Source organism: Pantherophis guttatus, chromosome 2, assembly GCF_059756535.1.
Source record: "Pantherophis guttatus breed Tessera chromosome 2, ASM5975653v1, whole genome shotgun sequence".
In the NCBI taxonomy this organism is placed as follows: domain Eukaryota; kingdom Metazoa; phylum Chordata; class Lepidosauria; order Squamata; family Colubridae; genus Pantherophis; species Pantherophis guttatus.
Window position 1 is genome coordinate 105,921,852 of NC_142064.1, and position 27,727 is coordinate 105,949,578.

General features: G+C 38.8%; 2 protein-coding genes across 5 annotated transcripts in view; one reads left to right on the forward strand and one right to left on the reverse strand.

The window, feature by feature from the left end:
* POPDC2 (popeye domain cAMP effector 2) overlaps window positions 1-2,237 on the forward strand; it is a 51,930-nt gene extending 49,693 nt beyond the window's left edge. For 3 of the 4 annotated variants that reach the window (XM_034411149.3, XM_034411151.3, XM_087888372.1), the window contains one exon: window positions 820-2,237. Coding sequence is in view for 3 of the 4 variants with exons in the window: in XM_034411151.3 (XP_034267042.1) it covers window positions 820-905 (86 nt within the window). In the remaining variant the exon portion in view is untranslated. The remainder of the gene's footprint in view (window positions 1-819) is intronic. The other variant, XM_087888373.1, reaches the window with a different exon arrangement.
* PLA1A (phospholipase A1 member A) lies at window positions 2,087-26,922 on the reverse strand. The gene is made up of 11 exons (XM_034411148.3): window positions 26,027-26,922; window positions 23,140-23,341; window positions 21,206-21,383; window positions 13,742-13,850; window positions 12,757-12,858; window positions 11,399-11,488; window positions 9,251-9,418; window positions 7,015-7,104; window positions 6,234-6,342; window positions 4,948-5,112; window positions 2,087-3,098 (listed from the first exon to the last, which is right to left on the reverse strand). The coding sequence occupies exons 1-11, from the start codon at window positions 26,091-26,093 to the stop codon at window positions 3,014-3,016; spliced, it is 1,365 nt and encodes a 454-aa protein (XP_034267039.1). The 5' UTR covers window positions 26,094-26,922; the 3' UTR covers window positions 2,087-3,013.
* Between the last annotated feature and the right edge of the window lie 805 nt (window positions 26,923-27,727).

Genomic DNA, 27,727 nt, shown 5'->3' on the forward strand with positions numbered 1-27,727 from the left:
TTGAAAACATTTCACTTCTCATCCAAGAAGCTTCTTCAGTTCTGGCTGAACTGAACTGAAGCTCCCAGAACTAAATAAGTTTCTTAGATGAGAAGTGAAACATTTTCAAGGAAAAAGCTAAGGAAATCTAGTTGTCTTTTGAAAAGCACCTTTGGGAGATTTTTAAATATATTTCCTGTCAGTTTTAACAGGCAATCTATTGTATGGAAGAGTGATAAAAAGAAAAAAAGTAAGGTTTGGTTTGTTTGGTCTGATTTCCTGCAATCAGTGGTGGGTTGCTCCCAGTTCAGTCCGATTCATATGTACCGGTAGTAATGGTGGTGGGAGACTCCGCCCACCCACCCGGACGTCATCTTGGATGTTTTGCGCATGCGCAGAAGCTTCTGTGCATGTGCAGCAGCATGCGCACAAGCAAAGCAAGCGGGTGTGCACGTTCCTGTTGCGAACCGGTAGTAAAGGTAAGTGGAACCCACCCCTGCCTACAATGCAATTAGTGTAACCTCAGATCTGTTGAGTTACATCACAATGTTGGGATTTGATTCAACAAGTTTACAATTCTAAAGCTTTTCTCCTTTAGATGCCAGATTTACCTTCCCCTCCCCCTGTGTATTCAACTTAGTTCTCTTGTGGGTATGAAGAGATCCAAGGCTGATAATGTGCTTGATCCCTCCCTCAGGCTCAGCCTGGTCATCACCTACACTGATAAAGACTTTGTGAAACATTAGGATATTAGCTTGGGAAATGGAGTTGTTTCCTTTAAAACTGAACATATAGGTATAAGCTAGTTCTTATAATAATTATGGATTCTCTTTCACACAGCTTTGGGAAACCACCTGAGGACTAATCATCCTGCCCTTGCAAAAGGACAAGCCCCTCTGGCTCCAACTCAGACCCCAGAACTCTAGAGAACTGCTATTGGGAATCCAAGACCTGCATGAAGCAATAAGATCACTAATCACCAATCAGGATAGCCTTCATTATTTGTGTGTCAAAACATATATAAAATTTCTGTCCATATGTTGCACCATGAAAGATATGCATAGACTAGAGAGGCAGTGATGGAATATTTGCCAGAGTTTATCAGTCTGCTCTGGCACCTGGATGTTTGTATTCTTGAACACTTGATATATGTTAAATATATTACATATCTTGGAATTATGATGGTATAATTAAGTGATGGAACATGATGGATGTTCTCTTCTTTCACAAATCAAAGAAGGAAGAAAACAAATCTTTCATTTGTTCCTTCCATTTTGGCTATCATTAATGTGCTTGCCAATGTGAGGAGTCATTCTTCTCACTAAAGCTATATTCTTCACAAAGGCATCCCACAATAACACAGAACTTAAATATTTAACTTTCCACCCCCAGGTTGAGAGTAGCTTCCCGGAAGATTCAGTTGGTATAATATGCAACAAATAGGCTGCCTTCTGGTGTATAATACTACATACATATTATAACTGTAATGCAAGATCTGCACTTTCAGGGTAAAGTTTAAAGATTTGCTTCTAAACTTTAAACAGTTCACAACTTAACTACCTAGAGACCACAGGATGAATCAATTGAGAAAGTAACATCAACTGGAGAAATTCTCTTGAAGATGCATCTGCTTTCCAAGCTCTATTTACAGTATTAGGCACATTTAAAGGCCTCTATTTAAAGGCTTTCCTTTTGCTCCCAATTGGTCTTCAGAAAGAGTCAACACATCTATTTCCAATTTGGGCTAGTTTATAGTGATCTATATAGTGATTTGTAATATTTTAAGTGTTGGCTTTTAATTGTTACTTTAGCTGCTTTGGCTAACGTATGGAGAGAAAATCACAATATAAATTAATATAGCAACACTGTCTTCCCTCTTCCTGCATAGGATAATATACTAACTGTAGGGATTCAATGAATTGAGAGGATGAAGCATATAGTATATGCCACTATTAGTTTCAATAATCCACCCAACTTGCATGACAGAAATGAAGTTGAAATAAAGTGAAGTTGCTTTTCAATAGCATTGTCCCCAGTGACATCAAGTTCTCTTCAGAAAGCACTGGTGTGATGAAAAGACTTACAAAGTGACTCTTGGAAGCCCAAGTGAATGGAAAGTTAAATCAAAACTTTATTGTATACATTATTAATGAGAGGCAAAGGTTCTACTGTTAACAGTTTGGAGGTGTTGTTTTAAAACCCACAAAAACATATTTACAAAATAAAATTAAAATAGTGATGCCAAGTTCGGTAATTAATCCTGATACTATTACTGTCTTTGTTTTAACACTGGACAATTTTGCTGAGGCACAAGGAAGATGTTATGGATACTCTCCCACAGAAGTGAAGATCAGACAAAACATGTAGATGTCCATCTTCTATACTTTTCCTGTTTTGAATTAGGTAGTATGATCCAGAAATTCTTAACATGCCAGTTGCCTTGAGCAAAGATTTTATACTAAGGGGTAGAAGTTTGCTTACATTTACTGCAAAATACTACTTGGGATACAAATGGAAAATGTTTCTCTTGTATTGTGTAAAGTCTTCATCTAGTGGGTCAGACAACTGAGTTGAACATGCTAATGGATATAAGCAGTAGAAGAGAAATTCATGAAATGCCCCCTTCCTTGATAATGGCCTTCCACTTCTGAAAGTACATCAAGCAAAATGCCATTTGTTTCCTTCTAAATGGAGAACTGCATTTACAATGGTAAGTAATATATACTGTCAAACAATTAGCACCATGTACAGTCAGTTTCTGGCAGAATCTACTTATTTTCACTCCAGATTTATTAGTAATAGGTCCTGTTCAATTAGGTGCTGTTCCATTTTATGTACATTGTAATTATTTTCATCATGGTTATAAAACTAATTATTACTAAAAACAGGCTTAAATTATTAGCAGTTGAAGTGAAGCAAGTATTCTGTGACAGAAAACACATTTAAAAAATTCAATGCCACACATTTGATTTTAAAATCAACCTTCAAAGTTACAGCCCTGTTATAATATCTGTGTCCACAAGTGAAAACTGTGCTAATCACACTGAATGTTGAGGTTCTGTAGAAGGGGGTTATGGCTTGTAATAGTCAGTACTTGTGGCAAGCACATCATCTTCTCACTGAAGAAAGAACAGAATAAAGTTAAAGGATACTACTAAGCTTTTAATGCATTTTTGGTAAGTTGCTATGCAACAATAATTTACAATAAGTACTGTAATTCCAGTTCTTCAGCCTGTCTTTCTGAATTAATAGCAGATAATTTTCTGCCCTATGACATTATTTTTAATAATTTATTTTGTCAGTACACATTTTTTTGTGCTGGTGGTAGAGGTAGGTTTTCAGTCCTGGGCTATCTTTGCTAAGATGTGTTATCTTCTATAACAGAGGTTATCAACCTTCTCCTTGCAAACAACAGCCCTTGCTCACTAAAGTGCCTCAGGAGCATGTGATTAGGATAAGTTTGGAGTTTTTGGCTACGTGCAAAATAGATGCATTAAGCACCTGGCTTAGTTCTTATGTACCGTATTTTTTGGAGTTTAAGACGCACCGGAGTATAAGATGCACCTTAATTTTGGGGGAGGAAAACAAGAAAACAAGAATTCTACCTCTGCCTACCAGCATTTAAGGTGGTGCTGCTTTACGCTGCCCTCCTCCTCCTCCTGCAAGTCGGCTGGGAAAGAGGGCGTTGATTACTGATAAGTTCTTTTCTAGAAAACTTATCAGGGTGCTCCTGCGATCTGCAGGGACTACTCACTTTCCCCCAAAGAGACCCCTCGCATGCTGTGGGAGGAGGGAAAGAGCACAGCCTGAGGAACAAACCTCTTTGGGATGGTCTGGGGGGAGAATCTGTCTGGCAGCTTTGGGGAAAACAAGGTGAGCGCCACGATTTGCAGTTGATCACCTCTCTGGCCGCCCAGCGGGCAGGTCAGGGCAGACAATGGTCACAATGACTTCACTCCCCAGCAATGTGAGGAGCCACCGTTGCTGCTGCCTATGCCCACTCTGTGCCCAGGAGCCGAGCGAGCCAAATATGTTAGGCTATATTGCCACTTTAAACAGCAGCTTCTCAAAACTTAAATTATTTCAGCTGGCATGGGAAAAGGCACGTCAAGAAAAGTAAAAGGTAAGAAAATAAGGATACACTGGGGAAAAAAACCAACCACCAATGGCTCCTGGAATATATTGTTCCTTAATGCCTTTATTAATTTTCATTTTCTAAATTGCCTTTGCAATTTCTCAAAGAAAGGATGACTGTTTCAACCAACTTTACCAGTGGTAACATGAAGAAATGGAGATGGATCAATTTGTGTTGATCCTTAATTTTAAGTTTGGTTCCTCTTCTAATGAAACTGATTTCATCTGATTCACTATTCGTACTTCAGTAACCTTAAAGGTCCTTATTGGGCCTTAATTTAAGCAAGGAACAAATTATGGCAGTTTTGCTTGTTCTTGGCTTTCCCCCCAGCCCCACCACCAACTCAAATTATGGAGAGCAAGTGGTGGATATTTTAATGCTGGCTAGTGACATTTCATGGGTGGAAAGGAAACCAAGGAAATCCCTAATCCCCTTTCTTAACTTCTGCATGCAACAAAGACTACCGCTTGGCAATAGTTACGGTGATGAGATAAGCACTGAGGTCATATCAAGCAAATATTATGACAGTTTACAGTTGGCACAAGCAAAAATGATTTTACCATTGCTTTAAAAAAAGATGAATTAAGGAATGGAAATAGTGTTGCTTGGAGCTGCCCAACGCCTCTGAGACTATTTAAGCTAAAAGCAAACAGAGTTCCAATATATTTTAAAATAAATATCCCATATGGACTAGTGAAAAAGGAAAATGCTTCAAATGCATCTTAATTAACTTATTCCCAAATAAATTAAAATTGCAGTATCCCCAACAAAGAGGGGAACAAAGAATCTCTCAATACTTTTCTTGCTAAAAAATATATATATTCCTTGCTTACTTTGTATCCACAGGTAGAGGTGCAGTACAAAAGTGCCCAACAATAGGTGGCTCATCTTTGTTCCTCTTCCAAAACTTGTGACGCTGCTGCAACATCACACTTTCTATCTGGCATAGTGGAGCGGAATGAATCAGCAAGCCTTTGCCCAACATTTGTTGTTTGGGTCTGTGAAGCTCAATAGGATATAAAGTGTGAGAATAGGAACCAAAGTTTTATTGACTTTTTGGAGAAATATAAATACATTGTAGGGAAGAGCTATAGTCACGCTGCAGAGTGAGCTCTGAATCACTCTTAATGAGAGCCAGGCCATTTTCCATGAGGATCCAAAGGAAATTCTATGCTCTCTGCAACACCTTTATTCTGTACATATTAGCTGAAGTGCAAGAGGAGAGAAAAACACATTGGAAAGAATCAAGCACTGCAGGAAAAGCAAAATCAGCATTCCTAAATGATTGCAGTTGTTTGCTTAGCTTTGCTTCAACATCTGGCAGCATCTGGCCATTCTCTCTGCACTGTAAATTCAACATTGTCTGTGTGCACATAATGTATATTTAAGATTGCACTTAGCATTTTTCTTGGTTATTCATTTAGCTGCACAATTAAGAAGCTGATAGTAAAGAAAGTTGATGTGGCTCCACTACTTACACAAGCAGTCAAAGTAATAATTTTCTGAGACTTCAGTAAACCCTGATTTTGAACATTTAAACAGCAGAAAATTCTGCAGCTGCACAATTGCTCATGTCTTCATAGTACCACAAATCTACATGCTTCAAATACAAATGTATCTGGCTCTGTTTCTATTATAATATTATGTGGAAACACCCATGGCACAATCCTAATTAAATAAGTGTTAGTGGGTGGTGTTAGGGTATGTTCCAGAAATCATTCCTGCCAACTAAGATGATTTTTTTCTGAAAAAAAGATCTGCCAATATATGCTGTGAAAAATAAAATATGGGATGAGAATGGGCTAGAAGAAGAAAAGTGTTATACCATGTCCAAATTTTAGTCGGTCTGGGCAGATATTTATAATGCTGGTGCAAAGTGAAGACAGGCTGGGTTAGTTTTATATTATCCTGCAGCAGACTGAATCCAAGAGAAGCTTAAAACAAGCAAACATGCACCACATATTTGGAGTCAAGAGGGAGTTAGATTTGACATACAACAGATTCAGCAAGTCTGACAGCTCACAACCATTTTGGCTAGTTAAGATTATGCTGCCTATTGGATGATTGTGCAAACTGAAAGGAACAAAAGAAGACATTGGAACTGTCCATTATTACTCACATGATGAAGCTGGTGCTAGCTGAGGAGTTGCTAGTGAGAAAGGTTATCTCAATATTGGTATCTGAAGTTCTCCTCTGTTGCAAGTGGAACTCCACAAGTGTATGGTGTACTAAGCAACACAGAAAACACATTCTCGGCAGAAAGCATTAAACATGATTAGCCTCCATTATTAAAAAGAAAATTGTTGCTAGGTTCTTTGTAAACTCATACAAGAATATCTCCCCACTTGTCAGTCAGATCCTTTAAAATAAATTAATAATTGGTCTATAGTACTTTTTATTATGAGGGAACATAGGCAATATTGTCTGTGAGCTGTTGAGTGATACACCACAATAGTTAATTAAAACATAAGTTTATTCTAGAATCTTCTCAGGTATCAATTTGTCTAGATTCTCCTGTTTTGTTTTGTTTTAAAGATAGGAATAAGATTGGATTCCTTCTTGTTCTCCTTATATCTCAAAGACAATGAATTCAGCCAATTAACAATTTTTACCATCCTAAATGAAATTTTAGTTTTCTCCCAGATCTAGTCTTGCCTCTGTTCCTCATTTGAACATATAGGTTAGTACTGTTGGTACTATATTTTCCAATAGAGACAGATGTAAACAATTGAATCTCAGTGAGGAGCTTTAAAGCAGAACTTTAATTACAAAATCAAGAGGAAGATTGTCTATACTGTGTATTCATTTTACATTTGAAAGCTATCAGTGTCATTGGATCTGAATTCTAAATTATTGTCCTCCGATATTCAGAAGAAAGTTTTCAATTTTCAATTACTCACCACAGTATGGTGCTGATGCAGCTGTGGCCAAGTAAACTTTAACCTCTCTAGGTAACGTTTTCATGTTGAGTCCTCCATTGTCCAAAAGTCCTAAATCAACATTATAATACAGAAGAATATGGAATTCTCTGGTGCATAAGTAAAGAGTGAACATGCAGTTAGTATTGGGCATCAAATTTGAGATTTTGTAGGTCTCACTTTTCATTTAAATAGCAAACAAGTGTCCCTTTCCTTGGTGCTGAGCTAAAGTGCTCTTCACTCATCCTTGACTGGGCAGATACTGGCATGAAATTTGCTGTTCTCAAATCAAATGTTGTCCTTATTGCTTATCTTTATCCTCCTTCTATTTCTTCTGTTTTCAGTCTCTGTCAGTTGTCTATCTTCCTTCCAAGATAATGAATGACAAAGTCTCAATATTTAGAAGGATCTTGAAACTGTCAGATAGCAGGGGAACACTATTTTAACATGACAACTTAAACCAGTCTTTGTTTGGACAATGAATGAGATAAAACAGGGATATCCACAGAGTATACTTTAAAAAGTCAAGATAGTGGCCATGATTTTGTAATCATAGCTCCATCTGATTTTTAGGTGTATTGTACATTAAAATGGAGCTTCAATCATACTCTTGTGGCTGATCTCTTGAATTTTTGATCATGCCTATACAGTAGACACTCTGAAATGAAAACAATGTCATGGGAAGATAGCAAACAAACAAACAAATAAACAAACAAATAAATAGATGCTGCGCTGGCATATCTGTACTGGAGTTCAGTGCAAGTAAGGAAAGGTCTTAGAAGATACGCTCATTTTTAAAACACAATAGGCAGCCTGACTATAAGATCTTGGAGTACTCATTTCTAAAGATCTAAGTGCCAGAGCCCACTGTAATAACAATGCCAAAAAGGCATTAAGAGTTGTTAACCTAATCTTGTGTAGCTTCTTCTCTGGTAATATTGTACTACTAACTAGAGCATACAAAACATTTGCTAGACCAATTCTTGAACAGAGCTCATTTGTCTGGAATCTGCACTGCATATCGGACATAAATACAATCGAGAGAGTCCAGAGATATTTTACGAGAAGAGTCTTCCATTCCTCTAACCGCAATAAAATACCTTATGCCACCAGACTCCAAATTTTGGGCTTAGACAACTTAGAACTACGCCAACTTTAGTCTGACCTAAGCATAGTACATAAAATGATCTGCCACAATGTCCTTCCTGTCAATGACTACTTCAGCTTCAACCACAACAATATATGAGCAAATAATAGATACAAGCTCAAGGTAAACCGCTCCAAACTCGATTGCAGAAAATATGACTTCCGTAACAGTGGTTAATGCCTGGAATGCACTACCTGACTCTGTAGTTTCTTCCCCAAACCCCCAAAACTTTAACCATAAACTGTCTACTGCTGACCTCACCCCATTCCTAAGAGGTCTGTAAGTGAACCAGAATGCCTACCGTCCCTGTTCTAATATTCCTTTTTTACTTACTCTTTTCATGTATTCAAATTATGTTTATACTTTTACCTGTTATCTTATATATGCTTGACAAATAAACTTATGAATTATGAATTTTAATTGCCATCTACATTATCCTCTTCTCTATTCCAGACCATGTTTTTTGCAGGCTTAATGTGTAACTGTCATGCCGTTAAACACAGGCAGGGGATAGGCAAGACAGTGGGAACAATTCATTGCTGATTTAGCAGCTTTTCTTGTTGTTACAGCAAAAATTCAGTTCCAAAATTTGCTACTGTAGAAAAACTCTAGGAATTTTGACTCTTAGGATTGGACTGAGTTCTTCAATACAACAACTGTTTCTACTCTTTTTCTCCCCCTTCCTGGTGTAAATATGGATATTTCATTCTTTCTTTCTCTGTTCCTGTTTTAAAAATAAATTTGGGAACGGGAACAAAATTGCTTTATTACTGCTACACTCTGATTTACTGTCTATATACTTGGAAAATAAAGAGCAAAGTCTGACAGGGAATTGGAATCAAACATTTCAACAACTTACATTTTAGAATTGTTCAGATTTGGAGTATGCGAGTTTTAACTTTGACAGAACTTTCAATAAAATATTATGTCCTCAACAGAGATCTTGATTTCATTTGTCATCTAATCAGAAGACATATCTCACAGAAGATGGAAGACCTGCCATATCCTAACTCCACTCACATCCCAAATTCTCAAAGTTTAGGTTCTGAGATCACTGTAGAAGTAACATACCAATTGTGGGACAGGAGAGCAAGAAAGGATTGAAGCAATCTAAACAGTGACCAGCTAAGAAATTCTTATAACTAGAACAAGGGAAAGCCATCACTGGGCAGGAATCTTTCAAGACATTGATGTAGAAATGCACAGCCCTCAGATGGTCACAGATCAGGTACTTGTAGCCTGGAAAGGAAAAGAGACAGAGTGTATGAAGCTACAGATATGTCATCATTTTGGTGGCTAGTGCCATTTCTCATTATTTTTAATTTCTTTGTTAGCCTTCAAAATATAAACCTGATTACAGTTTCACTATTTAAAAAAAAAAAAATTAATTGGGCATAACAATTGAAAAGCAATAAAAAGGGAGAAATGGCCTGTCAATAGGGAAGTGGGGTTGTTGGTGATTTTGACTTGTCTTGACTGCCAGTGACTTCTTGGACTAATCCTTACAATTTTCATGGCAAGATTTTTCCAAAGTGGGTTGCCTGCTTTTTAGGGCTGAGAGAGAATGACTGACCCAAAGTCATCCATTGGTTCTGAGTCTTATGTTCTCAGAGTTTCTGGCCTGATGTCTTAACAAGTACATCAAATGGCTCTCTGTGGAAATGTATAGCAATTTTTTCTTTAAAAATAGCAATATATACTGCTTTACAGTGCTTTACAGCTTTCTCTAAGTGGTTTACAGAGTCAGCATATTGCCCCCAACAATTTGGGTCCTCATTTTACCAACCTCAGAAGGATGGAAGGCTGAGTCAACCTTGAGCCTGGTGAGATTTGAACTGCTAAATTGCAGGCAGCCGCCAGTCATCAGAAGTAGCCTGCAGTACTGTATTCTACCCACTGCACCACTGTGGCTCAAAATGATCCAAACTGGATGAATGTCCCTTTCCTTGCCTTTAAAAAACAAAAACAAAAAACCAAAGATTAATTTAGTGGTTTTCTAATCATTTTTTTAAAAAAATCTAAATATTTTTGGTTAAAAAAAGTGAAATGAAAGCTAAAATATAAACTTAAGAGAAAGAGATTTTTAATTTAGGAAGATGCCAAGCTTTTAAACCAGCCCTGAAGAAGAATTAATGGATTAAATATACTTTAACTGATTTGTTCTTATGCTTTAACTATAAATTTACATTATATCTAATAGAATAGCAAATAAGTCAAAACATGTCATTTACAGGTACATAAAATACATTTTTATTTTTCAGTTTGCTGGGATTTTAAAGCACAAGTAGAAATTGAAGCTATCTTATCCTATTATTCTATGTACAAAATTTTCTTTGATAATTGTCAAACCACTTTGATTATTAAGCTACTGTTTCTCAACCTCAGCAACTTAAAGATGTGTGGACTTCAATTCCCAACATGCTGGCTGAAGAATTCTGCCAGTTGAAGTCCATACATATTACAATTGCTGAATGTGAGAAACACTGATTAGACTATTGAGTCCACCAGTCTACTCAGTACAGGAATCTAAATTAATGTATACTGGAAAAGATAGCTGTATAGCCTCCATTTGAGCCTATGTCCAGCTCAAATGTCCACCGTCCAAATGCTCTTGTATTTGCATTTCTACAAATAAATCAGGAGGCTGGCCAGGTCACAAGCAGCTTTCCAAATGTAAGTACAAATTCTTGACTAAGGGCCTTTTTCCACTGCTGAACTGCTTACCACTTATCCTTGAGTCAACAGAATATTGTAGCAGTTTGACTTTTAATATCCCCAATGTTGATAGTTACCGTGATTGCTTTTACCATATTGCCTCTGCAGTTATTGCATTCATTCCAAAATAATGAGTGACAAAGTCTAACAAATTTTAGACTGTCCTTGAACACTATTAGAAGAAGGGAGAAAAAGCTGTTTTAACTATTGGAAACTACTTAATAGTAGTTTCCAATGAGACATGACAACTCCACAGAAGAAAAGAGACTGCTGCCTGCTCAGTTTGTGCTGTGGTTTGATAGAAAGTGAAAAGACCCTCATAGGGAAAAATTAATAGAGAATTTCCCTTAAATTCTCTTACTGAACCTTTCTGGCAACCTCCTGTTAATCCCCATTTATTGATACAGATATCCCTAATGAGATTGTATTTACTGTATCTATACTGTATTTACACTGCTTTGACAGAAAAGCAGCTTCAAATAATCACCCAAGAACCATTATTACCAGATAATATGAAACGGGGACATCCAGGCTGATCTTTCCCTCCATTAAGATAGTAATCAATGTGCCCCACGGGTATTTGGATACCAAAATCTAGAAAAAAATCTATGTTAGAATTGCTTTTAAAATGATGCAGATATCTATAGCAAAGCTGTAACTGGAAGCATTGATCACACATATGTAGATACATATAGGCACGAAACAGATCTTTTCACAAATATTTTTTTTCCAGAATATTCTGGAATATTCTAATTCTGTTCCAATTATTGGCCACGCAAATAAAAGAAAGCCAACTGTTGAAACACACAAAATATGCATACAACTGAACTATGTGAAGTATTATAGTTACTGATTAACTTTAATTGCAAATTGTAAAATGCATTCTGAAGAAGTTTGAACTTTGAAAGACTGCCGTTTTTTAAAAAGGTAAAAAAATCCCAATAGTATCACAGTGATGTGTGTGGGGGACGGACGGACCCCAAATCATTTGTGTGCCAGGTCACTCCAACAATTGCAACATTCCTTCCTTTTGGGATAGATAGAATAGCCAGGTCATAACTGATCTCCTGAAACCCAAGAGACAAAGAATAGAGTGGATTTCTATAGGGCCGGCAATTGAGAATGTTTGTTTCCAAGGTCCTATCAGATGGCATCCCTAGAAGACAGGACTTAGAAGATGTTTGACAGTCTTTGATTTGATTAGATGAGCAGATGCATAGAAGAAAAGATCTGGATCCTTAATGGACCGGATGCTGATTGGCAACAAGTGCAGTCTGAAAGGAGTGGGGTCACCCATCGGTAACAAGATATTCCGCGACAACCCAGACCATTGCATTCTATACCAGCTTTATATTTCAAATGCTTTTCAAGGGATTCCATTTGTACAGAATTGACAATAATCCAAGCTGGAGGTGACTAGGGCATGAGTGACTATGAGCAAGAATTCTCAAATCTGGAATGATCACAATTAACACCCAAAATTTAATTGCACAAAAAAGCCCTTTGGGCCACAAACCAGCTGCTGCTTGAACAGGAGCAGGAGGATGCCCAGATTGCATACCACTTCTGAGAGTTCAACACCATTCAGAGCTCAAGGCAGTATAGTTCTTCCCTGGAATTGTTGATCCATAAACCCAAAGTCACCCCATCAGAAGAAGTAAGATGAGATAGTGTAGCTATGACAGACAAACAGCATCTATTATTTATGATTATTACCACATCTTAAAAAGTGGAAATTAACAGTAAGCAATTATTTTCAAGAAGGATACAATTTTTTTTTAGAAATAAGTACACCTGAAATGTTATTGTCTTTAAAAAAAAATAAAACTGAAATATGATTGGAAAGCAGGTCATTAACTTACTATCTGAATCTGTGTGAATGGCTTCTACAAAGAGAGCATCCCCAGGATCCAGACGCTCCTCAGGGCTGGCTCTTGTGTATTTTGGCCCCGCTGGATCCAGAGCTGAAACATGATGAACAATAAGTGGCAACCAGTTACACTTTTCATTGGCTGAATTTGGAGGACAGCAAGTGATTGTGTAGTACAAGGTCACCTGAAATGGCCATTTGTGATTCAGAAGGCAGAACCTGAATTGTTGAAACAGAATTGAACTTGTGGCATTTTTCATAAGAAACTAAAACAAAACTAAATTCTTCAATCATCATCATCATAATCCTTTCCATGTTGTTATTACTATTATTTTGTTTGAAAAAAGCTTTGAGAGATGGGATTAGGAATCAGCTCAAATCACAATGAAATCATTTCTTTGACTAAAATGTTTTAAAAGTTCCTTATTTATAGGAGCTTTATTCAATACTATTGCTAAACCTCTACATCTATAATTATTGGGAACTGTTTAAATCTTTTGCAAAACCAACTAGTTGTTTTGTCAGCATGATAGCCAAACAGAAGGTTGATCAAAGCTATAGAACAAGATGGCAAAATTCATTGAAAAATCTAAAAGGAACAAAATCTATATGACATTAGTTATATAATATATAAATATGCACAATCTCTTCATTTTGGAAAAAAAAGTTATTGCAGGACCTTAGTTCAGAATCAGCTTGGAGCCTAATGCAAGTTTTCTGTGATATCTATTTATATACTTGTGTTTGCATGCTTTCGAACTGCTAGGTGGGCAGGAGTTGGGACAAGTAACAGGAGCTCACCCTGTCACATGGAGCTTGGGTCTCAAACAGAGGCTATCAGCAATCTCAGTGCCTTTAATCATTGTGCCTCAAAATATAATTAGTTAAGAGCTAAATTAAGCACTCTTCAAATATTAGTATATTAATAAAAATGTCATAAACCATACTAAATATTTTCACCTTGCTGCTTTCCTTACCAGTAATTCTTCCAAGGTGGCCTTCATAGAATTGGCCCACCAGGCCCCCAACGTGTGCTCCAAGGCTCACCCCAATAAGATGGATGGATGACTCTGGCACCCCCATAGCCTGAAGGTTGGGAAGAATAATAATTAGGATTTTTTTCTTCTAAATGCCCTCAAAACACACAGATAAATCCCCCAACAATCTAATCAATTGGTTCTTGTTTTTCTCTGGACTATTTTGCTTCGATGGAAGGGGAAAAATGCAAAATGAAGGTAACTCTAAAATTAGAGTTTCATATACAGCTTATTGCAATACAACTTTATGTTAGTCGCAACAATACTTTTTAAATTTATTATGAACAGAGTACAGGCAAAATAGTTCATTTATGTTGTATGACAAAAGGAATCTGGACAGGGTTAAGCTGCAAAGCAATAACCAGAAACGTGATTACATAAATATTATTTTTTAAATATGTATCATTTGAAGGTTAAAAAAATAGTGATACTTGTCTGCATTTCTTTAAACAAAATGTGTCTTTTCACAATCATATAATCACAAAGTAATGCAGGTACTACCGTTGTGTACTTGTGTGCTCCAGATGATATAGAATCATAGACTCATAAGGTTGGAAGGGACTTTGGAAATCTTCTAGTTCAACCTGCTCCCCAAGGCAGGAGTCCTTATTCCATCCTGGACAAATGGTTGTTCTTCAAAACTTCCAATGATGGAGCATCCACAATTCCCAGAAACAAGCTGTTCCATTGATTAATTGCTCTCACTGACAAGAAATTCCTCCTTAGCTCCAGTTGAATCTTTCTCTAATAAGTTTCTACCCATTGGGTCTTATCCTACCGTCAAGTCCTTTGGAGAATAAGTTGAACCCTTCATGTCTGTGACTGCCTCTTAAGTATTGGAAGACTGCTATCATGTCTCCCTTCTAAGCTTCTCTTCATTAAGTTAAACATATCTAATTCCCCTACTTGTTGATCATATGTCTCCACATCCTTTATCATCTTTCTCGATCTTCTCTGCATTCTTTCTAGGGCAGGGGTATCAAACTCAAGGCCCACAGGCCAGATCCGGCCCACCAGGTGCTTAGATATGGCCCTCAGGGCTGCCCTGAAAACAGTGAAGGACCAGCCCTTAGTGCCTCTGCCAGAAAAACAGAGTTCGGGAGGACCGTGCACCACCGCACATGGCCCCTGAGCTCCGTTTTCACTGGCAGAGGGCTGCAGGAGGCCATCAAAGCCAAAAACAGAGCTCATGGGGGCCATGCACAGTCCCCCTGAGCTCTGTTTTTGCTGGCAGAGCATTGGGGCCACCACAGGCAACCTGACACATGTGATGTAAAGTTGGCCACACCCACCCCTGGCCATGCCCACCCCAGCCCCCCAAGGTCAAACACCACCCTGATGTGGCCCTCAATCAGTGGGTTGCCCCCAGTTTGGACCGGTTGGCAAGAACCGGTAGTAAAACCAGCGGGAGGCCCCGCCCACTGTCCCAAATGTCATCATTGTCCATCTGTCCATCCTGTTGCGAACCGGTAGTAAAGGTAAGTAGAACCCACCCCTGCCCTCAATGAAAATGAGTTTGACACCCCTGTTCTAGGGCTTCAGCATCTTTTTTTGTGGTGTCTAGAACTGGATGCAGTATTCCAGGCATGCCTCAATAATGCAGTACAGAGTGATACTATAACTTGATGCTATTCCTCTGTGATGCAGCCCAGAACTGCATTGGCTTTTCTGGCAGCTGCAGTACATTGCTGCTCATTCTTAAGTGATAGTTCACCAGGACCCATAGATCCCTTTCACAGGCACTACTGTTGAGCCAGTACTGCCTATTTTATATCTAAGCATTTGATTTTTCCTGCCTAAGTACAGGGCCGTACTTTTCTCACAATTGCATCTTGTTGGATAGGGCCTTGAGCAGGGGTGAAATGTAAAAATGTTTGCTACTGGTTCTGTGGGTGTGGCTTGGTAGTCATGTGACTGGGTGGGCATGGCCAACTTGACATCACTCACTGTTAGAACCAGGAACTGTATATTTTGAAGCACATTCTGCCCCTTCTGAAGCCTCCAATGCTTTGAGTTTCCCTCCACCACCCAAGCGAACATCGGAGCCTTCTCTTGCCCTGCTCTCCATCCTGGAGGGCTGCGCATTCCCATCACCACCAATCCTCCACACAAACCAGTGGTGAAATCCAAAAATTCCTTCTTCTTCCTTCCTTCCTTCCTTCCTTCCTTCCTTCCTTCCTTCCTTCCTTCCTTCCTTCCTTCCTTCCTTTCTTTTTCTCTCTCTCTTTCTCTCTCTCTCTCTCTTCCTCCCTCCCTCTTCCCCACTCCCCACCCCCACTCCCCACCCCCACCCCCAGGGAATAACTGTAAGGAAATTTGGCCCCGTTCTTTCTGTCTCTGGAAAGATACCAAAATAAACCTTGTGTTGCAAAAGGAGTGACTGTCAGGCTGTTACAGCAGCAATGGAGACAGTGAGAGGAATATGGGGACTTTCTCCGCCCCGAGGCACCAGCTGGGGCGCGTCTCCCCATATTCCTCTCACCACCTCCGTGGCTGCTTGCTGCTTTTGCACTTAAACTTAGCGAGCTGCACAATGGGGAAGACGGCGTTCCCCCCCTCCTCCTCCTGGAGCCCATTACGGTGCAGAGCATTGGCTGTAGCCGGGCAGCCCAGCCAGTGTCTAAGCGTGGAGAAAAATTGTGTGTCTCCCAACAAGGGCTGGAAAAAGAGGCAAGTAGAGGGGTGCTTTGCTTGGAATATGGAGTGAGTCTCCATCTGCCACCTTCGCCTTTCTCTTCTCAGGACAGGTGAGGAGTGAGGGCGGGGGAAGGGCGAGGTGGGACAGCTGACAGGGAACCACAGCAGGGGGATGAAAGAGTTTCATTTATCTGGGAACCTGAAATGACTCTTGATTTAAATCATGTTGGATGCTTATCCTATGGTTGGGTAGATAATATATAGAAAACTATGTTCTGTAACTTTAACTTCTACAAAGATGACTAATTGGCTGTGCTAAGCAGACATAAAAAGAAGGCAGGAAGTTCATTCACTTCTGCTGCTGCTATTGAAGGTTGAACTGCTGAAAGGAACTTTGTGTTACTGAAGACAACTGGAATTGTAAGCAAACTATGTTTTGTGTTGAACCATTATTATTTGAAGAAGTGTTATCTTTGTTTTGAGAAGCCAAGTTTGTTTTTTACTACAAGTAAAGACTGTTTATTTTTCTATCAACGTTCAGAGTCTGTGAGTATCTGTGTGTTTTGCTAAGCAACGTATCTATTCGCTGTCTGGTCCGTTGCATCACTTTGCAGAGGGCAGTTTTACCCTCAACAAATCATATGGTAAAAAGCACCCAAAGAAGAAAGAACAACATCCGCAAAAAAAAAACCCAAACAAACCCAACCCTCGCCTGTTTTTGGAAATGGTTCAAGAGGGAACACGCATGCACGCACGCACGCACGCACACACACACACACACACACACAAATGAGAGAGGGAGAAAAAGAGAGGGAGAAAGAGAAAGATGAGAGAAAGAGAGAGATGAGAGGCTGGAAAAAGAGGCAAGTAGAGGGACGCTTCGCTCTTGCTCTGGAATAGGGAGCGAGTCTCCATCCGCTGCAGTTGCCCTTCTCTTCTCAGGGCAGGTGAAGAGTGAGGGGGAGGGGAGGAACCACCCAGTAGTGGGATCCTCTGACAGGAAGCATTGGTAAGGCTGATGACCACAGGCCCTCCCTCCCGGAACCCCACCGCCACCTCTTCTGTTCTAAGAAAAACATTTCCTCTATCCATGTGTGGGAACCCACCCCTCCTAGAAAATGAAATATTTTGGAGAATTTTAAAAGAGGTACAATATTATATTTCCCCAAAGGAGAAATGGAGAAACATGTTTTTAGAGGCAGAAAGAAGCTCCCAGTCTTTTTTAATAGCTTACAGCAGATGCCCATTAAGAAAGATTGGGCCAGCCTATTCACAAACAAATCACCTTCTCCTCCAGCGATGGGATTAAAATTTATATCCTTCTCCATCCAAATTCTAAGAACAGGGCATGACCTTTAGGACATAATAGGATTAACTTACCACCATTAGAATAGCAAAAGACACAGAGCTCACTATATTGCACAACCCTCTGCAGCATTTCAGAAACTGTATAAAAATCATTGCACTTATCAAGCTGATTTGTCAGCTCTTCCAGAACTGCATGCTGTGGCTCTTTCTTTCTTAAGCAGCCTCCATTTATTCCCAGCTTGGAACTGAACCAGATGGATTTTTCTTCCAACACCTGGAATCCTTCCTATTTTCTCACTTAGTTTGTTGAACTTAGGTCTCTTAAAGTCTAAAATATTAGTCTGACTTCGTTCAGTTACCTGTGGCTGCATTATGGGGAACTCTAGAATGGCAACTTTTTTCCAAAGTTCCTGTAGCTTCCACTCCTTCAAGCACTTCATCCCTATTAGTAAGAATTATGTCCAAAATAGCTGACCCTTGAGTTCCCTCCTCCACCTTTTAGACAACAAGTTGTCAGCTAGGCACATCAGAAGCCAGTTTCTGTGTTTTTAAGTGGGCATATCCCACTTAATGCATAATTTTTCTTTAAATCCAAAGCACTCCACAGCTGTAGTTTCTTTTTTAAAGATATGATATCCTGAGAAGTCGCATTGGAAACAATAGACATGTTTATTATCCATGCATAATCAACTGCAACATATTGTACATGTCCTTCATAATATAATGAATCAATTTATTTGGCCTAGTGCATTTTGGAGCATTTTTAAAAATTATTTCTAGATATGGTAAAAAACATTATTGTGATAAATCACGTTAGAATCAACAAAGAGAAAAGATGGCCTTTGTTCCCAGGCATACACTGCAGAAACACCAAAAAGACTTCTGCTTTGGGCTAATTAAGAGACACTTGAAACCTTGTCTATTTCCTTAAAATAATTTACCTCACAGTTTAAAACTGCATGGAAGAAAAGGGTTCATGGAAGAAAACTCTCCAGCTCTTTAGGTTTTAGAAATTGCTCGAATATGAGCAGGCAACATAATTGGGATTAGATTTCCAAAGTGAAAGGAATTCAGTTTCCCCAGAATCATAGGGAGGTTGGAGCTTGGCCAGCTTTGCTTCTGTTATCTACCTTTCCTATGTCACAATGCTGAAATATTAGAGGATACATTTAATGCCTTTCCCCTGGCACCATTAATAGGCAAATATCGAGGTACCCCTTCCTTCTATGACTTTTATAATGTTGAAGTTTTCAATATTAATAACATCATTAATTTATATATTTGTTTCTTAACCACTGTATGCCACCCAGAGTCACTTGATCATGGGATGCATGGCTATACAAATATGATGGATAAATATTTATTTATTTATTAATTTATAAAATTTGTATGCCGCCCTATCTCCAAGGACTCAGGGCAGCTCACAACAACAATCGACGAAGCAACTGTTAAAATCAACAAATATACACAAAAAATATGAAAAGTTTTATAAGTTTTAAAATATAATACCTGTCAGCCTCCGCTTTTTCTGCTTTGGCTGCCATAGTAATGGGAGGGGGAGAGCAGATAGAATGGAGGGGGGAAACGTGCTGGAGGAGGAAAACGAAACTGATAGTTAAGCCACCGGACTGAAGCTGCCGTCAGGCCAACGTCGTGGCATTTCTGATTGATGACGCTGGCAGAAGTGTGCTCCCACCTGACCCCTGGGAGACCTTTGGATTGGATGATTTATGGTGGACAGTGGGAGGGGATGCTTTCTATATGCACTTTTCGTGCGTATTGCCTTAGATTCTGCTTTCCTATGGTTGCGTTCACTTCATCTCTAGTAAAAGTACCTTTCTCTATAAACAATGGAGTCATTCTTTCCTGGACTTTGAAGGAAACACACCTGACACTACCCCATCAGTCCAGGCTGGGGGACATAAATAGCCAGGTTTTCAATTCATGGCGGAAGGTGTGAAGGTCAGGGCCAATCAGAGCCAATCAGAGCCCCAAGGGAAGTTGATTCCAAAGGGTGGGGGCACTCACAGAGAAAGCTCTACCCCTGGGGGTCGCCAGCTGACATTGTCTAGCTGATGGCACCCTGAGTAGGCCCTCTCTGTGAGAGTGCACCGGGTGATGGGCAGTTGATGCTGGTTGCAGGTGGTCCAACAAATAGCCTGGGCCTAAGCCATGAAGGGCTTTATAGGTTAACACCAGCACCTTGAATCTCACCCGGAGGGCAACCGGCAACCAATGCAAGCCGCGCAGGAGAGGTGTAATATGGGAGTATCGGGTCCCTCCCGCAACAACCCGCAAGGCCGCATTCTGTACCAGCTGAAGCCTCCAGGTGATCTTCACGGGCAGCCCCAGGTAGAGAGCATTGCAGTAGTAAATAAATGAAGATAAAAAAGTAACAGAGACTGAATATGAATAATGTCTTTGCCAATGTAGGACTGATGAAATAGAGATAGTGAACCATATCCTCTCATTCTGTACATATTATATGGAAATTCATAGGATAATACTTCTGAAGCAAGGGGGGGGGAGTTTTCCAGTTGTAACTTTTTCTTTCTTAAATCTTATTAGAGCAAAGATAGGGTGTCTTGAGCAATTATGCCATTGTTTGCTTCACACCTCTCCTGTGGGCTAGAAGACTTTTGTTAAAATCTATGTCCAATTTTAACTTTTAAGTTATATATAAGGTTTTGGAATTTAGGTTCTAGACTCTATACAAACTTTTTTACTCTGTGTTTTCAGGACTGTTAGTTTTTTTTAATTATAAGATGAACTAATTAATTAACCAAGTACTAGTAAAACAGTGGATGGTTTTAACAGCATTAAAACATGTTTAATATATTAGAGAATTCAAAGATTGGATGATTAACATTTTTGAAAAGTCCATAATTAGAGCCTCTCCTCACTGCTGAATTGAACTGCTATCTGCCACTCTTCAAATCATCAGAAAATTAGATCAGTACAAGACTTACTGTCCCTCCGCCCCCCTCCAGCCGCTCCAATATATAGGATGATAAAGCCTAATGCATTTATATACCTTAGAAGTGATCCTTGGATGGTATCAGAATAAGTGGGGGTGGGATACTATTTAAACTTTAGTGCCATTTTAATCTTGTCTAATTCGTGGGCTTGGAATGAAATGAAGGCAATATTATGGGGACATAGCAGAAAAAGGATGTCGCTAGGACATATTTGCTCTGTGGTTAAGTGGAAATAGGAAAAAAAAACCCATGCACATTAACATCATAAAGTCATTTACATTACTAATAGACGCCACTGAAAAAGGTACATTTGCTAATGCTACCACTAGCCATCTAGAAAAATTCTGGAGTCCTAAACACCATGGTTCTTTTGCACATAGTTATATTTGCCACATCAGTATTCTGTTTGATACTTTTCTCCCTTGAGAGAAAGTATTTGAGCAACATTGGATCTAGTACTTTCTCAAGGAGTTCTACTTACCAGTAACTTGCGGATAAAACTAGAAATTTCCAGTCCCAATTTCATAACATTTTCCACTGCAGTAGGATAGGCTGCTGTGGCTCCCTGAACCCAATCTACAGCAATCACATTGACTTTGGCTACTTCTAGGAAGGCTTGAATCAGTGCATTTATCCATGACGGTTTGGTGCCTAGTGCCCTAAAGAGAAATACAAGCAAGATAATTTGTGAGGGCATCTCCATTTAAAAAGAAAGGGTGAAGCCTAATCTGGAAGGTTTAATATCTAACAAATAATGAAACCCTCAATATACAATATACAGCTAATGGCTGAAGATATCATTCATAGCAGATATCTCAGCTTCCTGGAAATGTTAGTTCTTTTTCAAAATTTGGCTTATTCAACAGCATGTTCCTAACCAAGATTTGTCTCTTTACCAGATAATAATGAAGCCATATGCTGCATACAGAGATTTGTCTACTGCAGTATACAGAAGTCAAAAGTCACACCTGTGCCTAGGATTAAGATTCTAGCATTTTTCCTTCCTCTTTCATTATTCAGTGAATACCTTGCTATTCTCTTGATTGCCTTGGAAGGCACCTGTGTGCCTTGTGTTGACATAAAAGTTCTCTCTAGCCTAGGAACCACTGGCTCCTTCCTTATTACATTTCATTCATCTCTTGCAGAATATCCCTTTTCTATATTCTTCTTTTCTTCCTCTTATGGTTCTGGAAGTGTTAGGTGTTCCTCCTTCCATTTCTAGTTTTTCCATCAGTCAGAATTTCCATTATTTCATGCATCTGTATCCATCGTTCCTTCTGTCACTTATCAGCAGGAAATGTAAATGTTTTAATCTCTTCTACTTTTTTGTGAGGAACTCTCGCCATTCCAGAACTCTCCCACCATCTTCAGATGTAGCAATTTCTGCTTCTCATTAGTTATACAAAATTCTCCCTCCCTGTCCATAAACATGTCAGAACTGCTGACAGGTGAGTGGGAACTGCAGTTGAAGAAGATGAGCTGCATGAATACCATCTGGTAATTCCCCAAAATGGCCAGTAATTGGGTATCTCTTTCAGCAAATGAAATATTTCAGCCTGCCTCTCTTGCATTGAGTCCAAAATATCTTCCAATTCAGATTCTTCTTCATAGAATGTGGGAGGTTTGAGAAGAGATGTGCAAAAGATAAGGGGGTGGGAGCTTCCAGGACCCAAAGAGAATGATGGAAAATTAGATATGCTTTCAGTGTGAGGGTAAGCTGCAGGCAAAAGATCACAAGAATGACATGTGTTGTTACAAAGAATGGCCCAACTAGCTGGGCATATAATTTCTTAGAAAGGCATGTAGAAGGGAGAAATTGGAAAGAAAACAAGATGTGAATTCCAACAGGGATGGGGATGGGGGGAATTCCCTTCCTGACAATGACATTTAGTATAAGTATATGCCAATTTGTACACTGCCACTCTAGCTAGCGGTGCAATGCAAGGACAATGGAGTCAGCATGAGCCAGTTCTTAAGCATTTAGCAGCACACTGACTTTGGAGAGTGTCATTAATGATCAATTCAGTGGCTCTATTCTCTTATGTATGTACAGTATATTAATAGATATTCTTTAATAGATTATACAGATTACTTTTCATTGTTAAAGCAATCCCAATTATCAATCCATTACTTAGTCCCATAATGTCAGCCCTTCAAGGTAATCCAGACAAACCATGAATATTAACAGTACCTTTATTGTAAAGCACTTCTCCTCTCCTTCTCAGTTACTTTCCATAAAACTAGGGAGGGACCCTTCTGAGATGTTTCTCATGCCCCTTTTGTCTTCTGTGGCCTGAGATACCTTTTGCATGACAGTTGCCTAGGCTGCTGCTCTGCCTCCTCTCTTCCAACATCATCCCCACATACCATTACACATAATGTAGAGGGCATATGTTCAGTTTTGAATATTTGTACCTGAAACCATGAATGATTATTTTAGTTCCCAAGCTGGCATTGAATCCAACCTCCTGGATGTCCTCCTGTTGTGAAAGCAGCCGTCCACAGCTGGGATTGGAAAAGGGAAACAGAAGAAATCGAACTTGGAGATTTGTACCCCATAGTAAATGTGCAGATTGGAACTCAGCACATTCTTGATTTTTCATAATATTTTTAGACTCTGAAATGTAACAATAACAATAATAAACATTAATAATAATGTTAATGTGTCAACATTAGGAGAGGCATTAGGAAAGGCAGGAAAAGTCATTTAAATCCTTATTATTTGTCACTGCTATGATCCCACTTTCAGTGATTTTGAAGAAAACAAATCTTGACTATCAAACAGCAAAAAAATGCTAATAAAATCTCACATGTGCTATATTTGGATGATCAGAAGCTTTATGGAAAATCAGAAGTGAAACCAGTCATTGACAAACACTGTCAGAATTTTTAGCACAGATATAGCAATGGAATTTGACCTAGAGAAATGTATTACAGTCAGGGCCAGATTTAGATGAAAAGAGGCCCTAGGCTATTCCACTTATGAGGCCCTTTCACCTATAGTGAAAGTGTAATTTTAATTTTGCTAACAATTTGAATGTAGGCCCCTCTTGATCTTGAGGCCCTAGGCTGAAGCCTGGTTAGCCTATAGGAAAATCCGGCCCTGATTACAGTAGTAATAAATTGGGGTAAATGGAACTGAAATACTGAATGGCCAAACATTAGAAACCATCAGGATGAAGCCTACAAGTATCTGGGCATTTTACAGTTGGATAACATCTGAGCATGGACAAGTTAAAAGAGGGATTAGTAAGGAATACATCCAAAGAGTGAAAGAACTGCTAAAGACTAAGTTGAACAAGGGAAATGCAATCAAAGCTGGGCCATATCTATGATATGATATATTGCTGGATTATTAACTGAACACAAGCTGAACTGGATAGTTCGGAGCAAAAAAAGAAGAAAACCAATGACTATCACTATGAATTATATCCCTATAGTCAGTGATATTGATAGATTATACATGCCCTGCAGAAAGACAGACAGAGGTTTACTTCAAATCACACAAACTGTGGAAGAAGAAAAGCATGCATTGGCTGATTATTTAAAGGACAGCCAAAAACAAGGATTAGACTCATAGAGTTGAATGGGCCATTTAGCATATCAAATCTAAGTCCCTACTCAGTGAAGGAATTCAAATTAAAGTAACCCCAACAATTTAACCTCCACAGGAAAACATTTAGTGATGAGGCACCCACAAATTCTTTGGGCAAATTGGTTCTTCTGTCAACATTATTGAACATTCTCAGTTCCTTCTTTCTCTTCTCACAGGACTTAGTTTCTATTCTTGATCATCTTTATTATGCTTCTCTGTTTTTATAAAAGTTTATCTCTAGTTTATTTGTTCTACAAAGGCCAAAAAAGAAAAAAGAAAGAAGCTGTTTTCCACTTAATCAAGCATGATAGACTGAAGAATAATGAAAAGGTAAAGTTATCAGGGTAATTCCTAAAACTGTAACCTTCGAAATTAAGTTAACATCTAAAACTTCCTTTCCTGAGATCCTCGATTTTTTAAATACAATTGTTCAGATCCTCACATGAATCCAGCTTTTACTGAGTGAATAATTTCTAAGCTCCGATGGCTGTCTAAATACTAACATTCACATTTAGAGTACTGAAAGTAATCTTATAATTGAAACATTTAATGCTTCTTTCCCAAGTGGGTAACTGCATTCATGGCTACCAACCCTTAGTAGTCTCAGGAAAATTACCTTTGTTCATCAGCATCTGATGAACTGAGCCACAACAGATGGCATGGTATGTATGCATACATGTGTATGTAGAATGAATGAATGATCCTCAAAAGTAAATTGACATGTTTATCTTTTACCAACTAGTATCCTCAATGTAAGTGCAGAAAGCTACTAATTCAAATCTTTGTAAGACTGGTTTAAATGTTTAAAAGATACCCTCCTTCATAAGTTCACAAATATTCTGCATCTAATTTGTTCTCATGAATATGAAACCTATCACTGTTACTTGGATCTGTTTCTGTTTTATTATTTGAGAGAAAAGTTTTAAAGGTTACCTGTTGTTACCATAAAATTAAAATTGAGAGAAAATAATATTCATTTTCGTTTGTTTCGATCCCGTTATTAAAAAGAGAATCTAATCCATATAGCTAATAGCCCCCAAATATTGTTCCTTTTGTATACATTTCCCCCTGCCACAATGTGTCCTGCAAATTATAATATTCTGAATTTTGCTCTCCCAAATGTCTCACGGTCCTCTATGAAGAATTTTGCAAAAAGTGTGTGCATAGCTTGTACTGTATGTGTGATGGAGTGTTATCTAAACTTCATCCACTTTACAGAATTTGGAATTTCTTGTCTAATCCCTTTTTGTTTTTGACACCCTATTGTCAATAAAAGTGGCCACCTCACTGGTAAAGGCAAGCTTTTAAGAAAAGACATTTGATACATTCATTGTCAGGAGTCCATTTTCTTGTGTCCTTCCATTGCAAAAGCTTTCCACTGATTTCTGCTTCTTTCTAGGTACGGCTCTATAACAACCCTATTATCCAATAGTTATTACATTTGTTCAGGACTGTAGTGAGCAACTTCCCCAAAACTATTTGAAATGTAGTACAGTAGTTACTTTTATCAAAGCAATGTTTATTCTTCTTCAGCCAGACTTGCTTTAACATGGTTGATAATCTTTTCATTTAAGCTTTTCACCAATTTACCCAAATAGATATTAAATTTGAAATTGCGCAGAGCTTTTTATAATTTTGTTTAAAACATGATGCTTGCCTTCTGAATAACTTGACCCTTCACTTAACTATCACCCCTAATTTCCTTACCTGCAAAGGTGAAAAGCAGTTGTACCATGAGTACTAAGGCCAGCCATCTTCTGAGATTCATATTCATCCTTCCTGCAAGATTTTTCAGTGGATGATAAAATCCAAAGTAGATGAAACAGTGTGTGAATTCCAGCCCTTCTTCTTGTTTATTTTTTAAAAACTTGGTCAATTATTCAGATGCCCCGAGACTTTGGGATGAGAGAAGAATTGGGATGTTCATCTCTCTTTCTTTGCTTGCAATACCATTTGTGGAAAGTGAATGTATTCAATTGCAGGAATATCCTAGGAGGAGGAGTTACAAGCCCTGTTTTCTGTTTTGTTTTCAAAAATCGCTTCTTTTCAATAGCTCTCTGTTTAGTTTGCTGGACAAACACTGATGAATCCAAGCCTCATAACCATCTGGGCAAAGTATCAAAGTACTATTTACCATCTCCTCTTCAAAGACAGGGATATCTGGCAACTGATTGGAGATCTGAAACCAAGGTTATGGATTTAGGTCAGTTGGTGTAAAGAATGTTGTCTGGAGTACACAGTTCTACTGCATTCCCTTTGTAGCTGCTAGAGTAGAAGAGACCAATGGGGAAGGGGAATTTGTTTTTTGGAGTTTGGGGGAAGGTTAAGACACAAGATAGGTATTTTAAGCCTTGTAGGTCTTGGATGCTTTGAATGGTGGGTATAATTAACAATTGATACAGATAATTACTGTACATTCATCACCCATTTCAATAGGACATTATTTGTTCCTTCATTGATTATTATGATTTATATCCCACCTTTATATCCATAGGATCGCTTAAGAATTGAAATAAAAATAATAAAACGGTGCCTTCAAAGTCATGTCAAGGTGGTTCAGGCTGGCTCAACAGTACTAACTGTGAGAGGGATCTAGGTGTTCTAACAGACCGCAGCGTAATTACAGTATTAGCTAGCAGTGTGCTGCAACTGCCAAAAAGGCCAGAGCAATCCTAGGCTGCATCAACAGATTTATTATCTGTAAGTCGCTTAAAGTTGCTGTGAGCGAGTAGGTGGCTTTATAAATTATTTAAAACAAACAAATAAACAGCATCAAGATCACAAGAAGTGATAATACTGCTTTATAGTGATAATACTGCTTTATAGTCTGACCTCACTAGTGAGGTCAGACTTGGAATACTGCTTTTGATCACCACAATACAAAAAAGATGAGCCCCTAGAAAGAGTGCAGAGAAGTGCAACAAAGATGATGAGGGGTCGAGAGGCTACATTGTATGATGAATGATTGTGGAACTAGATGTGTCTTGCCTACCAAAGACGATTAGAGAGGACATGATAGGTGTCTTCCAATACTTGAAGGGCTGTCACAGAGAAAAGAGGGTTGAGTTATTCTCCAAAGCACTTGAGAGCAGGAGAAGAAGCAATGGGTGGAAGCTCATTAAAGAGAGCTCAAAGAAGTAAGGAGAAATTTTCTGAGTGAGAACAATTCATCAGTCAATTAGTTTGGCTACTGGGTTGTGGGTGCTCCATTCACTAGAGGTTTTCAAGAATACACCAGACAACCATTTGACCAAGATGGTATAAGGCCGTGATGGCGAACCTATGGCACATGTGCCGGAAGTGGCACGCAGAACCATTTCTCTGGGTATGTGAGCCATTGCCTGTTGCTCTTCTGTGTTCAGGCATGCCAGCCAGCTGGTTTTCCTGCATATGCATGCGCACCGGCCA

Bases quoted from the DNA above. Each gene is read 5' to 3' on its own strand.
- PLA1A (XM_034411148.3), bottom strand. From the start codon at position 26,093: ATGAATATGAATCTCAGAAGATGGCTGGCCTTAGTACTCATGGTACAA. The intron at 21,384-23,139 runs GTACAAATATTC...ATTTCTCTTTAG, and splicing joins ATAATCATTCATGGTTTCAG to GGCACTAGGCACCAAACCGT. The intron at 3,099-4,947 runs GTAAGCAAGGAA...TTCTTTCTTCAG, and splicing joins CCTCTACCTGTGGATACAAA to TGAGAAGATGATGTGCTTGC.